The sequence below is a fragment of the Scylla paramamosain genome, chromosome 6, assembly GCF_035594125.1.
Source record: "Scylla paramamosain isolate STU-SP2022 chromosome 6, ASM3559412v1, whole genome shotgun sequence".
Lineage (NCBI taxonomy): Eukaryota > Metazoa > Arthropoda > Malacostraca > Decapoda > Portunidae > Scylla > Scylla paramamosain.
In genome coordinates, this window is record NC_087156.1 from 3,693,321 (window position 1) to 3,707,500 (window position 14,180).

Here is a 14,180-nt window from a genome sequence, read left to right on the forward strand (position 1 = left end):
CCTCATAGCGTGGATGGCGGCTTCCCCTCCTGCCTGCTGTCCTGCACATACTTGCAGGTTCCCCACTGCCCTCCTTACGTCGTCCTTGACCACCGTCATGACGCATTTACCCACGATGCGTCTTATCACCTCGCCGATGCCAATTGGTCTGCATCCCGGCTTTTTGTCCAGCGGAATTAATCGGCATGCTGTGAGAGCCTCGACGTGGTGACAATTTGTGGTGGCAAGCTTCCTCGCCAGTGCTGCCAGGGCGCCGCATAGGTCGTTAGCTGCGCTGCCACAGAGTGCGCCGCTCAACAGGCGACGCCACCCTCTAGCGTCTAGTCCTGAGGGACCAGCACTGCCGTGTGTCTGGAGAGACTTCTTCCAGATCATCTCTCCAGTTATCACCTCGTAGATGATATCATTGGGCTTGCGGAAAGGCCCCTGCATCCTGAGGCCCTCCTCGTCACTGGGGGGAGGATGTTTTTCCTTCAGCAGGTGGATGGTTTCCCTGGTGAGGGGCAGCACTCCACCTGACTGCTGTTCATTAAGTGCCCGCAGAGCCCTAGACACCTGTCCTTGCCGCATATTGCCAGCGAAATTACGGGCTTTGTCTTTCTGCCCTTGTTGGTTTCCTGATGGTCTTGGCAGCCTCTTCTGGATGGCTCGGGCTTCCTCCAGGAGCTCATCCAGTTGGTTGTTCTGCCATAGACCGACTCTTCTTGCGACGGCTTTCACGTTTTCCGCCACCTTCGCATTTCTATGTGTCTTTTGAAAGAAGAGTTTTGGCAGTGTGAAGAATAATTTCATCGCATACGGTGCGAGGGGTGACTCTTGTAAGTAATTGTTGAGGAGGATGACCATCTCTTGTACAATTTTGTTGGTGGCTGCACACTTTGGTGGATCGAACAGATGACATGTCGACCACCCAACTAATTCTGTGTAAGTGTTGTTCACCCACATGGTTGTTTCTTCTTCTGTTAGTCCTTTCCAGACTAAGTTTCTCCTCCCGTTTGTATGTCTCGCGGCGTACGCATTGTGTTGCGGTAGCGATGGGGCGTGTTGTGATGGTGTTGATGGCAGGGCAGCCTCCCCTCCCATCTCTGTCTCCATCGTTCGCTCTTGTTCCTCATCCTGCTGGGATTCCTGGCTGTCCCCTGGCTCCTCCTCCCTCTCACTGCCCTGGTGGTCACGTCCCAGGGGGTTTTGGCATCCATCTCCCTTTCTACAATTTATACACTTTTTGTTTTGTCTCACACATTGACAATTAACACATCTGTGTTCCTCTTTTGTACACTGACAACATCTTCTTTGTGCAGGTGGGTTAGACATTGTATTAATAACATGACATTATTAGAGAGAGAGAGAGAGAGAGAGAGAGAGAGAGAGAGAGAGAGAGAGAGAGAGAGAGAGAGAGAGAGAGAGAGAGAGAGAGAGAGAGAGAAGTGAAGGAGGTAGGAGGGAGGAGGGAGAGAGAAGTAGGGGGAGAGGGAGGGTAAAGGGAGGGGTAGGAGGGAAGGGGAAAGTGACAACAGAGAGAGAGAGAGAGAGAGAGAGAGAGAGAGAGAGAGAGAGAGAGAGAGAGAGAGAGAGAGAGAGAGAGAGAGAGAGAGAGAGAGAGAGAGAGAGAGAGAGAGAGAGAGAGTGAAGGAGGGAAGGAGGAAGGGTAGGGGAAGAGGTAGGAGGGAGGAGGGAGAGAGACGGGAAGCCGGGGGAGAGGGAGGGGTAGGAGGGAGGGGAAATAGGGGAAGGGAAAGTGACAAAGTGACAACCGAGAGAGAGAGAGAGAGAGAGAGAGAGAGAGAGAGAGAGAGAGAGAGAGAGAGAGAGAGAGAGAGAGAGAGAGAGAGAGAGAGAAGTATGAAGGAGGGGGGCGAGAGAGATAGGGAGAGAGAAGGGAAGGAAGGAGGGAGGGATGGTAGAGGGAGAGGTAGGAGGGAGGAGGAGTAGGGGAGGGGGAGTAGGGGAGGGGGAGGCGACAACAGAGAGAGAGAGAGAGAGAGAGAGAGAGAGAGAGAGAGAGAGAGAGAGAGAGAGAGAGAGAGAGAGAGAGAGAGAAGGGAAGGAGGGGAGGGAGGGAGGGTAGAGGGTGGAGGAATAGGGGAGGGGAAAGTGATAGCAGAGAGAGAGAGAGAGAGAAAGAGATAGAGAGATGAGGGAAGGAGAGAGAGAGAGAGAGAGAGAGAGAGAGAGAGAGAGAGAGAGAGAGAGAGAGAGAGAGAGAGAGAGAGAGAGAGAGAAACATTTATGGTAAATATGGGACTTAGATATGTATTACAGGCACTTTACTCAGTATTCCCTACAATGTTTAGCGGCAGTAGTAGTGGCAACAGCCGTCTTAGGAGTACCGTTACAACAGTTAGAGTGATAGTATATTACTACTGAAAATTTAATGAAGATCTGTAATTTTGGGTACTCACGTGGTGTGCATGGCTCCAATAAAATTCAACAGAAAGATTTATACCTAGTATTATAACAGAGATATCAGTCTATAATATATAGTAAGATTTATATAGAAATATATGGAGTAGGTGGCACCTGTATCCCCGACGGAGAGTGGATGGGCAGCCGCGCGGGCTGCTCGGAGTTTGCCCTACGCGATTTATCACCTGATAACCCTTCCGACCTAGTTCGACCCTTTCAACGGTCGCTCCGTGACGCTCACAACATCCACTGACTATTCAATATTTCTTTTAATATTTTTTTCTTGTCACGGGAAAAGGATGTGATAACACACACACACACACACACACACACACACACACACACACACACAGGCAAAGACAGAGCCAAAGGCAATTTTTATTACTACTACTACTACTACTACTACTACTACTACTACTACTACTGGTTCGCTTCGCTGTTTCGAAACCTTGACGAAATGCGCGCCGCACCTTGCACCTTTCCTTAATTAATCAGACCCGCTCCCACCTGAGCATCAGACGCCCACCTCACTCATCACTCACAGAGGTAACAGTAACAAAACGTCACAGCAGTAATTGCCACGCCTTCCTTCAGAGAGAGAGAGAGAGAGAGAGAGAGAGAGAGAGAGAGAGAGAGAGAGAAGGAAGGCAAGTTTGTTAATGAAGCAAACAAGATGTGGTGTGTTGTGTGGTGTGGCGGTGCAAATATCTCCTTGCCTGTCATAACTACGTCAACACCCATCCCCTTCCCCTCAGGCCTCAATCCCTTAATGCCCTCCCCCAACTGTCCCCACTCGTACTTCACCCCTCTCCTCCCATCCACTGCGATGTCATGGTGTTCGTTTCTCTGTCTGTTCATTCCTTAAAGTAACATTTCTTTATCGTTTTCTACAAGGCGCCTCGTGTTCCCTCCCACCAGAGTGGTGCCAGCACGCTGGGGAGGGAGGGGCGGGCGGGATGGAGCCTTGCGCCGTGCTGTCTTGCCCCATACACTAATATATACACACAATATAATTCACCAGTAGCAGCAGGGAGTACACTACTTGCTATCGCCAGACAGCTGCCCTACAAACTGGCCTCTTCAAGTAATGACCGTGACGTCACGTGTCTTCACTTCCTGTCGCTCGCTGAAGAGCTTATATCGTGCACAGTACACACACTCACATACACACACGACAGTTATGGAGGGAGTCTTGCCGTGTCCGTTGCTGCTCCTGCTGCTGCTGCATCTAAGTCCTGAAGGCGCATCAACCCCCACCCTGGCCCAGGACTGCAATACTGCCGACATAATAGTGGAAGAAGGAAAACGAGACGCCATCAACACCACAAACATCACCTGGAATGATGGAGAATATGTCGGTGAACTTACTGTGTTTATGAAGCCTGAGAGTGGCTTTGAGGGCGTGAGTCTTGATGTGCGGACAAGTGACGTCACTCACCACACTGCCTGGTTCCCTGCCGAGAGATGTTTCCCGCGCGATGGCAAGTGGCTGACATTCACGACGATAATTTCGACAACACGGACGGGTCTTTTGTTTCGCTTCTGGTCTACTGCATGCCAGAAGGAGTGCGAGATCAACGCTGTCCAGAAAATACCTGTGAACCTCAGCATAGTGCCTCACGGCCCTTCCAGGTGGTTGACCCAGCAGCAGCCACCTGAAAACTGTGGGCACCAGCTCTTAGGTAATTCAGATTTCAACAAAACGGGCAGTTGCATACACTCTCCATCCACCACCACCACCAACAATACCACCACCTCCACCCGTGGAACGCCCTCTGCTCCTAAGATGACACTTTACGTTTACATAGTGGGGTCAGCAGCAGCAGCAGCAGCAGCAGCGGTGGTGGTGGTGGTGTTCTTTTGGAAGCAGAAAGCTGCCACATCACGTGAGTACCGTCTGTATGTGTGTGTGTGTGTGTGTGTGGCAACAGTAGCGATCGTTTCACACAACAACAACAACAACAACAACAACAACAAACTCTCTCTCACAGCGCACCACGCCCAGCCGGACTCTCCCCGCCCCCACCAAGATGAGCACGTCATAGAAAACAACATCTACGAACCATTTGATGATCCCACTAACGACGCGCCGCAAACCTTCCAGAACGAACTGTACGAGTCCTTCAGCGGCCACGCCGGACGCCGGCACGACTCGTAAACGAATGTAGGATATTTTGGCCACGGACATTTTGGCTACGGACACTTTGGTCATTGGCCACCAAACTAGGACGGTTTGGCCACGGCAGCAAACCTTAGGAGGATGTTTTGGCCACGAAAAATTCACAGTACTGTTCTTTATTTTTCACATATTTTTTTTTCACTTATAATTCGTGATTGTGAAAATGTCTGACCAGTTTACTTCTTACTTGATTAATTACTTACTTAACTTGATTAATCTTACCAGATTACCTTACTTAATTAATCATTACCAGAGAGAGAGAGAGAGAGAGAGAGAGAGAGAGAGAGAGAGAGAGAGAGAGAGAGAGAGAGAGAGAGGAATTAGATCTTTTACTGCCATACGAGTTTGTTTTGAACTGTGAAGCAGTTGGTGGTTTGTGAGGTTTCTGACCGAGGTGAGGAACAGCCTGATTGGAGGTACTTTGCACAGTACTTACTACTCCACCATGTCAGCTGAGCTTGAGGTCACCACATCAAATCGAGGTGAACAGAAAATCTGCCTGGATGGCTTTATGTACACTAAGAAGCATGTTGCAAAATCAGTGGATGAGATAGTTTTTCGGTGTGTCAAGCGGGCTAGTCTGAAGTGCCCTGGTATACTAAAGACAACCAAAAGTCTTGGTAACCCTGAAGTTGTGACCTCGCATAACCATCTTTCTGACACAGTTGGATGCCAAGTGGAGCAAGCTCGACAGGGTATGAAGAGGAAGGCTTCGAACACCAATGATCAGCCTAATCAGATTCTCGCCTTCACAGTCGCGGCACTGCCCGCGGAGGTCAAAGCACGCATGCCTAGGTCTGATTCTAGTAAGCGTGTCCTTCGTCGCATCCGGGCTGCACACCGTCCCAAGGATCCACAGTCTCTTCAAGAGTTGGAAATCCCTGATGACTGGACATCCCACCTCCACTATGACAATGGACCAGAGGCAGATGAGCGTATTATCAGCTTTACCACCCCCAATCATCTGGAACTGTTAGCACGCTGTGATGAGTGGTGTATGGATGGCACATTTTCGGTAGCTCCGAGACTCTTCACCCAGCTATATGTCATCCAAGGTCGAGTCAACAGTGTTTATCTACCTCTTGTGTACGTCTTGCTGCAACGCAAGACACAAAGTAGCTACGAACAAGTCTTCAGGGTCCTGGCGGAGAGTGGCTGTGATCCCATTTCAGTCATCATCGACTTTGAGAGGCCTGTGGAGCTGGCCCTTCATGTGGTATTCGGGGAGGAGGTCCAGGTCAGTATTGGAGTAACTCTGATTGTAATTTAATTGAAATTTAATTAATTACTATTACTTTCTGAAAGTATTTTTTAATTATATATATTTTTTTCAAATTTAACTATTACAACCCTGGTACAGGTGCGGTTCTGTTTCTATCATCTAACCCAGTCCATCTGGAGGCAGATCCAGCACCTGGGTCTCAAAAACCTATACGAATCCGATGAGGAGTTCCGCCTCTTCTGTGGTCAGGTGGATGCACTGGCCTTCCTGCCCCCAAAAGATGTCAAGGATGGCATGTCATACCTTCGATCTACCATGCCTGAGGAGGCTGCTCCACTCTTGGAATACTTTGACTCCACCTATATTTCAGGCCAACTGCGTCATTGTCGTAACATCACTTCCAAGTCAGGACACCTACAGCCAATCTCGATTCATCTACGTCGCACGCCACCTATGTTCCCGCCTGAGAAGTGGAATATGCACCACGCAACTCTAAACAACCAGCCAAGGACAAATAACATTTGCGAGGGGTGGAACAACAAGTTTTTCCGCCTGGTGGGACATGCCAACCCCACGGTGTGGAAGCTGATAGAGTGTCTGCAAGCTGACGCTGCCACTGTGGATGAAATTCTGCTGCAGCAAGAACGCGGCATTCGCTCTGCTAAGAGGTTTAAGAAGATATACAAGGAATTACACATCCGCATCCAAAACCTGGTCATCGATTTGAATGAAGGGAAGAAGACCATCCCACAATTCCTCCGAGGCATCAGCTATAATCTTAGAGGTGGAGATATGAATGCGTAGCATGTGAACCTATACTTTTTAATGACAATTTTAATTTAAAAAATGCTCTATTGCAATTTTTCAAAAATGCTCAATTACATTTTAAATACCAATATTTTTGTTGAGTTTATCACATCAAATATCCTATCTTCCTTGGGTGGCGATTTATTTTTAATTTAATGGCCAAAATGTCCGTGGCCAAAATATCCTACTTTCCGTGGCCAAAAAGTGGCAAGTTGCGATTTGATGGCCAAAACGTCCGTAGCCAAAACATCCGTGGCCAAAACATCCGGCTACCCTCGTAAACGGCCCCAAGACAGCGCCCACCACACACACTCCCGCTGCCTGACGGGGCACGCACGCACGCACGGCGTAGAGAGAGAGAGAGAGAGAGAGAGAGAGAGAGAGAGAGAGAGAGAGAGAGAGAGAGAGAGAGAGAGAGAGAGAGAGAGAGGTTTAAACATGCTGCATTATTTCCTTTTAGTCTATAGTCAGTTTCAAAGTGAGCAAAGAACACACAGCGAAACCTTACAAATATATGCCAAGGATTGCCGATTATGGCCTAGCACGTGATTACACACACACACACACACACACACACACACACACACACACACACACACACACACACACACACTGAATTAGTACAAGATCAAGACTAACAATAGAGTACCTTCTCATCTAACTCAGTGTGCCCTAAAGATGAGGAGAAAAAGTTTCCTTCTCGACCGGAAACTATTACATTCTCACCAGGCCGCGTAAGGGCCTGTGTGAACATAAGAACATAAGAGCATAAGAAATAAGGGAAGCTGCGAGAAGCGACCAGGCTTACACGTAGCAGTCCCTGTATGAAATATAGCTACCTATTTCCATCTATTATCCCCATCCATAAACCTGTCTGATCTTCTCTTAAAGCTCTCTAATGTCCTAGCACTAACAACATGATTACTGAGTCCGTTTCACTCATCTACCAATCTATCTGAGAACCAGTTTCTTCCTGTCTGCTTCCTAAACCTAATTTTTTCAAGCTTGAACCCGTTATTTCTTATTCTACTCTGGTTGCTTACATCCCCCTTGTTATAACCTTAATACCACTTAAAGACTTTTATCAGGTCCCCTCTTAACTTACGTCTCTCTAAGTCTAAAGAATGTAAATTTAACAGCTTCAATCTCGCCTTGTAAGGAATACTCCTCATCCCCTGTATCCTTTTAGTCATTCTCCTCTGTACTGATTCTAATAGACCTATATCTTTCCTGTAATGTGGGGACCAGAACTGCACAGAGTAGTCTAGATGAGGTCTGACCAGCGTCAAGTATAACTTTAATATTATTTACGGCCTTCTACTTTTAACACTCCAAAAAATTAATCCTAGTACCCTATTTACCCTGTTTCTGGCCTCTATGCATTGTTTTCCTAGACGAAGTTCAGAGCTCACTGTAACTCCTAAATCTTTCTCGTACCCTGTACCTACCAGAGTTTCGTTGTTTAATGTGTACCTACTGTGTGGGTTTCCTCTACCTACGCTAAGCATTTTGAATTTATTGATATTAAATTGCCTTTGCCATCTATCCGTCCATTCATTCATTCTATCTAAGTCTGCCTGCAAGGCGATGGCATCCGATTCTGACCTAATTAATTTACCTATCTTTGTGTCATCCGCAAATTTACTAACATCACTACTAATTCCACTATTCAAGTCATTGATATATATTAGAAATAACAATGGCCCTAATACTGATCGCTGTGGCACCCCACTGATTACATGACCCCACTCGGATTTTGAGCCGTTTATTACCACTCTCTGTCGCCTGTTACCAAGCCATGACCCTATCCAGCCTAACACCTTCCCATCTATCCCGTGTGTCCTACCTAACCTTTCTCAGGAGCCTTTCATGGGGTACCTTGTCAAATGCTTTACTAAAGTCCAGATATAAGATATCATAACTATCACCATTATCTACTGCCTCGTACACCTTACTGTAAAAACTTAACAAGTTTGTCAGGCAAGACTTCCCCTTCGTGAAGCCATGCTGTGACTGATTTATCAAGTTATGTTTGTCTAAATGTTGCCTAATGTTCCTCGCTATTATTGACTCTAATATTTTACCTACAACTGAGGTTAAGCTGACAGGTCTATAGTTAGACGCTAAAGTTTTATCTCCTTTCTTAAAGATGGGTACTACATTAGCCTGCCTCCACATTACTGTTACCTCACCTGACTCAAGTGATTTCCTTAAGACAGAAACTAACAACTCACTAATAACCACTTTGCATTCCTTAAGTACTCTGGGATATATTTCATCTGGTCCTGGTACTCGTATCTTGAACTTTTTTAGCCTATCTATCTCCTGTTCCACTATCTCCTAAGTTATGAAAATATCTGTCAGCTTCTCATTCTTGTCTGCTCTAAACATCTGTTCACTATCTGGCATATCCTGCATGTTTTCCTGGGTGAAGAACTAACCAGCTCCCTATCTGCTGCCTTTAATGGACCTATAGTATCCTTATTCTTCGTCCTGTTCACCTGATAAAATCCCTTGGGATCCGTCTTCACCTGGCTGGCTACTTTTAATTCATAATTTCCCTTAGCTTTCCTCGTTAACTTCCTAACCGTTCTAACTAATTCATTATATTGTGACCTTAAAACTTCTTCACCTGCCCTTAATCTCTTATATATACTTCTCTTACGCCCTATATAATGCTTTAACCTAGCAGTCATCCATTAAGGGTAATTTTTCTGTGATCTTATTGCTAACTGACCTGTATGAACTTTATCTACGAAATATTTATACAACTCATCTACATTTACTTCACTTAATCTCCTCATCTCGGCCCCTTCCATCCTCTCCACTCCTTCATCTACTCGCCTCGACCTCACCTCTCTCATTTCAGCATGACTTGACCTTCTAACATACTCACATCTATCTCCCCCTCCCTCTCTCCTCCACCCCTTCTGGACACATCTTCCCTCCTCTTGTCCTACACCCTCATGCCTCACCTCATCTCTCTCATCCTGCCTTATCTCTCTAAACTCCGTCCCTGATCTGACCTCACCCTGCATCCGTTGCCAGTCAACCCCATGGAGGTACCTTTTTAATTGCTCAAAATCTGCTCTCCTAAAGTCAGGTATTTTACTAGTGTTTTTACTTCTAAAAGTTTCTTCCCATTTTAAATTGTACCTAATTTCCCAATGGTCACTGTTACCTAGCTGTCCTCCAACCTCTACCTGCGTGACTGCTTCCTTCCTGTTAGTAAGAATTAAATTATAATATTATTCCCCCTTGTGGGTTCTACGACTACCTGTTTTTTTATTCTTTTTAAATATCCTGAATTACCTTAAGAAATTCCTCTGCTTCCTTGTTACCCACCATCAGACTCCAGTCGATATTCCTAAAATCAAAATATCCTATCACACATACCTGACTGTACCTGCCTGCTCTATTTATTTCTTGCCACAGTGAGGTGTTAATTTCCTTTGTACTGGTCGGTGGTCTGTACACTACTCCCAGTGTGTGTGTGTGTCATTATAATTTAGTGTTTGTAATATTCATTAAATAAATGTGTAGACATCATATTGATGTCTTTTATTTTATTTCCTAAGATTACCTGAGAGAGAGAGAGAGAGAGAGAGAGAGAGAGAGAGAGAGAGAGAGAGAGAGAGAGAGTGTGTGTCGACTCTGCCTTCCGTTCAGCTCTTCATATCCTCTCTCCTCGTCCTTCTCCTCCTCGTCCTTCTCCTCCTCCTCCTCCTCCTCCTCCTCCTCCTCCTCCTCCTCCTCCTCCTCCCTCCTTCTCACTTCAGCAGTCTGCAAGCTGATGGAAACAATAATCAGAGATAAAAATGTTAAATATTTAGAAGAAAATAAAATCATAAAGGATTCGCAACACGGTTTCAGAACCAAGCGTTCCTGCTTTGCTAGGCTTCTTTTATGAAGTATTTAACTCGTATGACGAGACAAAAGCTGTTGATATTATCTACCTTGATTTCCAGAAAGCATTCGACACTGTTCCCCATAAGAGACTCATCAGTAAAGTAAAAGCTCACGGCATTGCCGAAAACACCCTGAAATGGCTGAGAGACTGGCTCTCTGACAGAAAACGGCGTGTAGTGATAAATGGAAAAGAGTCAGAGTGGCAAAAGGTAAATAGCGGCGTTCCTCAAGGCTCTGTATTAGGACCAGTACTCTTTATAATGTACATTAATGATACTGATGAAGGGATAAATTGCAAAATAAGTAAATTTGTAGACGACATTAAAATAACAAGTAGAGTAACGTCTGTGTCACAATGGCAGGAACTGCAGTGTGATCTCAATAAACTAACAAGCTGGGCAGAAAAATGGGAGATGAGATTCAATATAGAAAAGTGCAAAATTCTACATATCGGAAGCAATAATGTTTAGGCAAGATTTTTTTTTTTTTTTTAATGTAGGAAGGACACTGGCCAAGGGCAACAAAAATCCAATAAAAAAATATGCCCACTGAAATGCCAGTCCCACAAAAGGGTCAAAGCAGTGGTTTAAAATTGATGAATAAGTGTCTTGAAACCTCCCTCTTGAAGGAATTCAAGTCATAGGAAGGTGGAAATACAGAAGCAGGCATGGAGTTCCAGAGTTTACCAGAGAAAGGGATGAATGATTGAGAATACTGGTTAACTCCTGCGTTAGAGAGGTGGACAGAATAAGGATGAGAGAAAGAAGAAAGTCTTGTGGAGCGAGGCCGCAAGAGGAGGGGAGGCATGCAGTTAGCAAGATCAGAAGACCAGTTAGCATGAAAATAGCGGTAGAAGACAGCTAGAGATGCAACATTGCGGCGGTGAGAGAGAGGCTGAAGACAGTCAGTTAGAGGAGAGGAGTTGATGAGACGAAAAGCTTTTGATTCCACCCTGTCTAGAAGAGCAGTGGAACCCCACCCCCCTCCAGACATGTGAAGCATACTCCATACATGGACGGATAAGGCCCTTGTACAGAGTTAGCAGCTGGGGGGGGTGAGAAAAACTGGCGGAAACGTCTCAGAACACCTAACTTCATAGAAGCTGTTTTAGCTAGAGATGAGATGTGAAGTTTCCAGTTCAGATTATAAGTAAAGGACAGACCGAGGATGTTCAGTGTAGAAGAGGGGGACATTTGAGTGTCATTGAAGAAGAGGGGATAGTTGTCTGGAAGGTTGTGTCGAGTTGATAGATGGAGGAATTGAGTTTTTGAGGCATTGAACAATACCAAGTTTGCTCTGCCCCAATCAGAAATTTTAGAAAGATCAGAAGTCAAGCGTTCTGTGGCTTCCCTGCGTGAAATGTTTACCTCCTGAAGGGTTGGACGTCTATGAAAAGACGTGGAAAGGTGCAGGGTGGTATCATCAGCGTAGGAGTGGATAGGACAAGAAGTTTGGTTTAGAAGATCATTAATGAATAATAAGAAGAGAGTGGGTGACAGGACAGAACCATGAGGAACACCACTGTTAATAGATTTAGGAGAAGAACAGTGACCGTCTACCACAGCAGCAATAGAACAGTCAGAAAGGAAACTTGAGATGAAGTTACAGAGAAAAGGAGAGAAGCCACTGTCAAGCACCAATAAAGAAAAGATCTTGGTGTCGTTGTGTCAAACGACCTAAAGCCGAGTCAACATTGCACAGAAACAGTAAAAACGGCAAATAAATTAGTAGGGTTCTTTGGAAGAACCTTTGAATTTAAATCAGAAAAGGTTATACTTGCCTTATATAACTCACTGGTGCGCCCTCATCTAGAATACTGTGTACAGTGACAGTACAGTGGAGTGACACAGACGAGTCACTCCTCGTGACTCGTCCCGCCCTCCCCTGTGTACAGGGGAGGAGCATCTATCACCTAGATCTCTCTCTCTCTCTCTCTCTCTCTCTCTCTCTCTCTCTCTCTCTCTCTCTCTCTCTCTCTCTCTCTCTCTCTCTCTCTCTCTTACTGTTATCTCTGAGTGATACCTAACCTTCTTCCCTCGGGTATCTCGTTCTTCACCAACCTATTTTAGTTTCTTGAGAAATGTAGGAGAGAAAGAGAGAGAGAGAGAGAGAGAGAGAGAGAGAGAGAGAGAGAGAGAGAGAGAGAGAGAGAGAGAGAGAGAGAGAGAGAGAGAGCAAATCACTCGACTCCCTCTCTCTCTCTCTCTCTCTCTCTCTCTCTCTCTCTCTCTCTCTCTCTCTCTCTTACACACAAAGGAACAATCAAAGCAACATATTTTTTCCTATCAAACCTCCTCCTCCTTTTCTTCCTCCTCCTCCTCCTCCTCCTCCTCCTCCTCCTCTCACTCCTCCTCCTTCACCTCCTCCTCTCGCTTGTTCTTCGGCCTCTCCCTCGCCCCTCCCTCGCTCCCACAAGGATCACAGTCGCTTCACTTGCAATCTCAAACAAATTCTCAACCACTTGTAGACTCTCCTCTTCCTCTACTTCCTCTTCTCCCCGATTCTTCTTCCTTCTTTCCTGCATCTGTATCCTCTTCTCATCTCCCTGCCGGCGAAAGTATGAGTAGGAAGAAGAGAAAGAGGAGGAGAAGAAGGAGGAGGAGGAGGATAATGATGATGAACATAAACGAAAATAGCAAGAAAAAGAAGAAAAAGAAGAAGAAGAAGAAGAAGAAGAAGAAGAAGAAGAAGAAGAAGAAGAAGAAGAAGTAGAAGAAGAAGAAGAAGAAAAAGAAGCAAAAGAAGAAAAAGAAGAAAAAGAAGAAAAGAAGAAGACAAAGAAAAGAAGACGAAGAAGAAAAGACGAAGAAGAAAAAAGATAATACCAACACACTACTACTACTACTACTACTACTACTACTACTACTACTACTACTACTACTACTACTATTTTTTTTATGTAATCACCTCAGCCATGCATTCCAGAAACGTAGATTTGCGATACGACAGCTATAGGCATTCCTAGGAAGAGTCAGTTCTCCCACGTGGCAAAGTCTGTAGCGCCAGAACAACCTCGGCTTTCAAGGTTCAGAGGTGGCGGTGGAGGGACAACACAGGATATGACAATACGCCTGTGATTGAGTCGAAACGTTAAGAACAGATAACACTATAATACTTGAACTTTTACCAGTAAGAGCGTTGGTTTTAACCTTTCATTGTATCTAACTTTTTTCACTGTATGTAACCGTTCACTGTATTTAACTCTTTCAATGTATTTAACCCTTTCACTGCACCACGAGACACCACCACCAGAAGTAACGCATGGAACATTTATAAGCATCTACAAGAAAGAAGAGGATTATAAAGAAAAGATTTTGCAATTTGTAGCCAGTTTAATGACTGGATGCGGCAGTAGAACAAGTAAAGATGTCTCAGAGTGGTTAGTAATTAAGGAAAGATATACAGCCGGCTCCCTACTTGATGAAACAGTTCTGCTACTTGCGAGTATATTTCTAGCAAAAGTGACATGTCATCCTATTTTCATGACAGCTGTCATGACGTGTGTCTAAGGCCCTGCCTTCCTCCTTTCCCCTTTCCCTTCCCTCTTCCCCAACCCCATGCACCTCATAAACAGATAAATAGATAGATAGAAAGGGGAGAGAAGAGAGGGAGGGAGGTATGAAAAATGTATAAAAAAGGAGGGAGTGGGGTTCCAGT

At 45.4% G+C, this 14,180-nt stretch overlaps 1 protein-coding gene across 1 annotated transcript; it reads left to right on the top strand.

The window, feature by feature from the left end:
- The first annotated feature begins 3,512 nt into the window (after positions 1–3,512).
- LOC135101224 (uncharacterized) lies at positions 3,513–10,147 on the top strand. The gene is made up of 3 exons (XM_064004856.1): positions 3,513–4,292; positions 4,398–5,822; positions 5,946–10,147. The coding sequence occupies exons 2-3, from the start codon at positions 5,031–5,033 to the stop codon at positions 6,609–6,611; spliced, it is 1,458 nt and encodes a 485-aa protein (XP_063860926.1). The 5' UTR covers positions 3,513–4,292; positions 4,398–5,030; the 3' UTR covers positions 6,612–10,147.
- Positions 10,148–14,180: the final 4,033 nt, after the last annotated feature.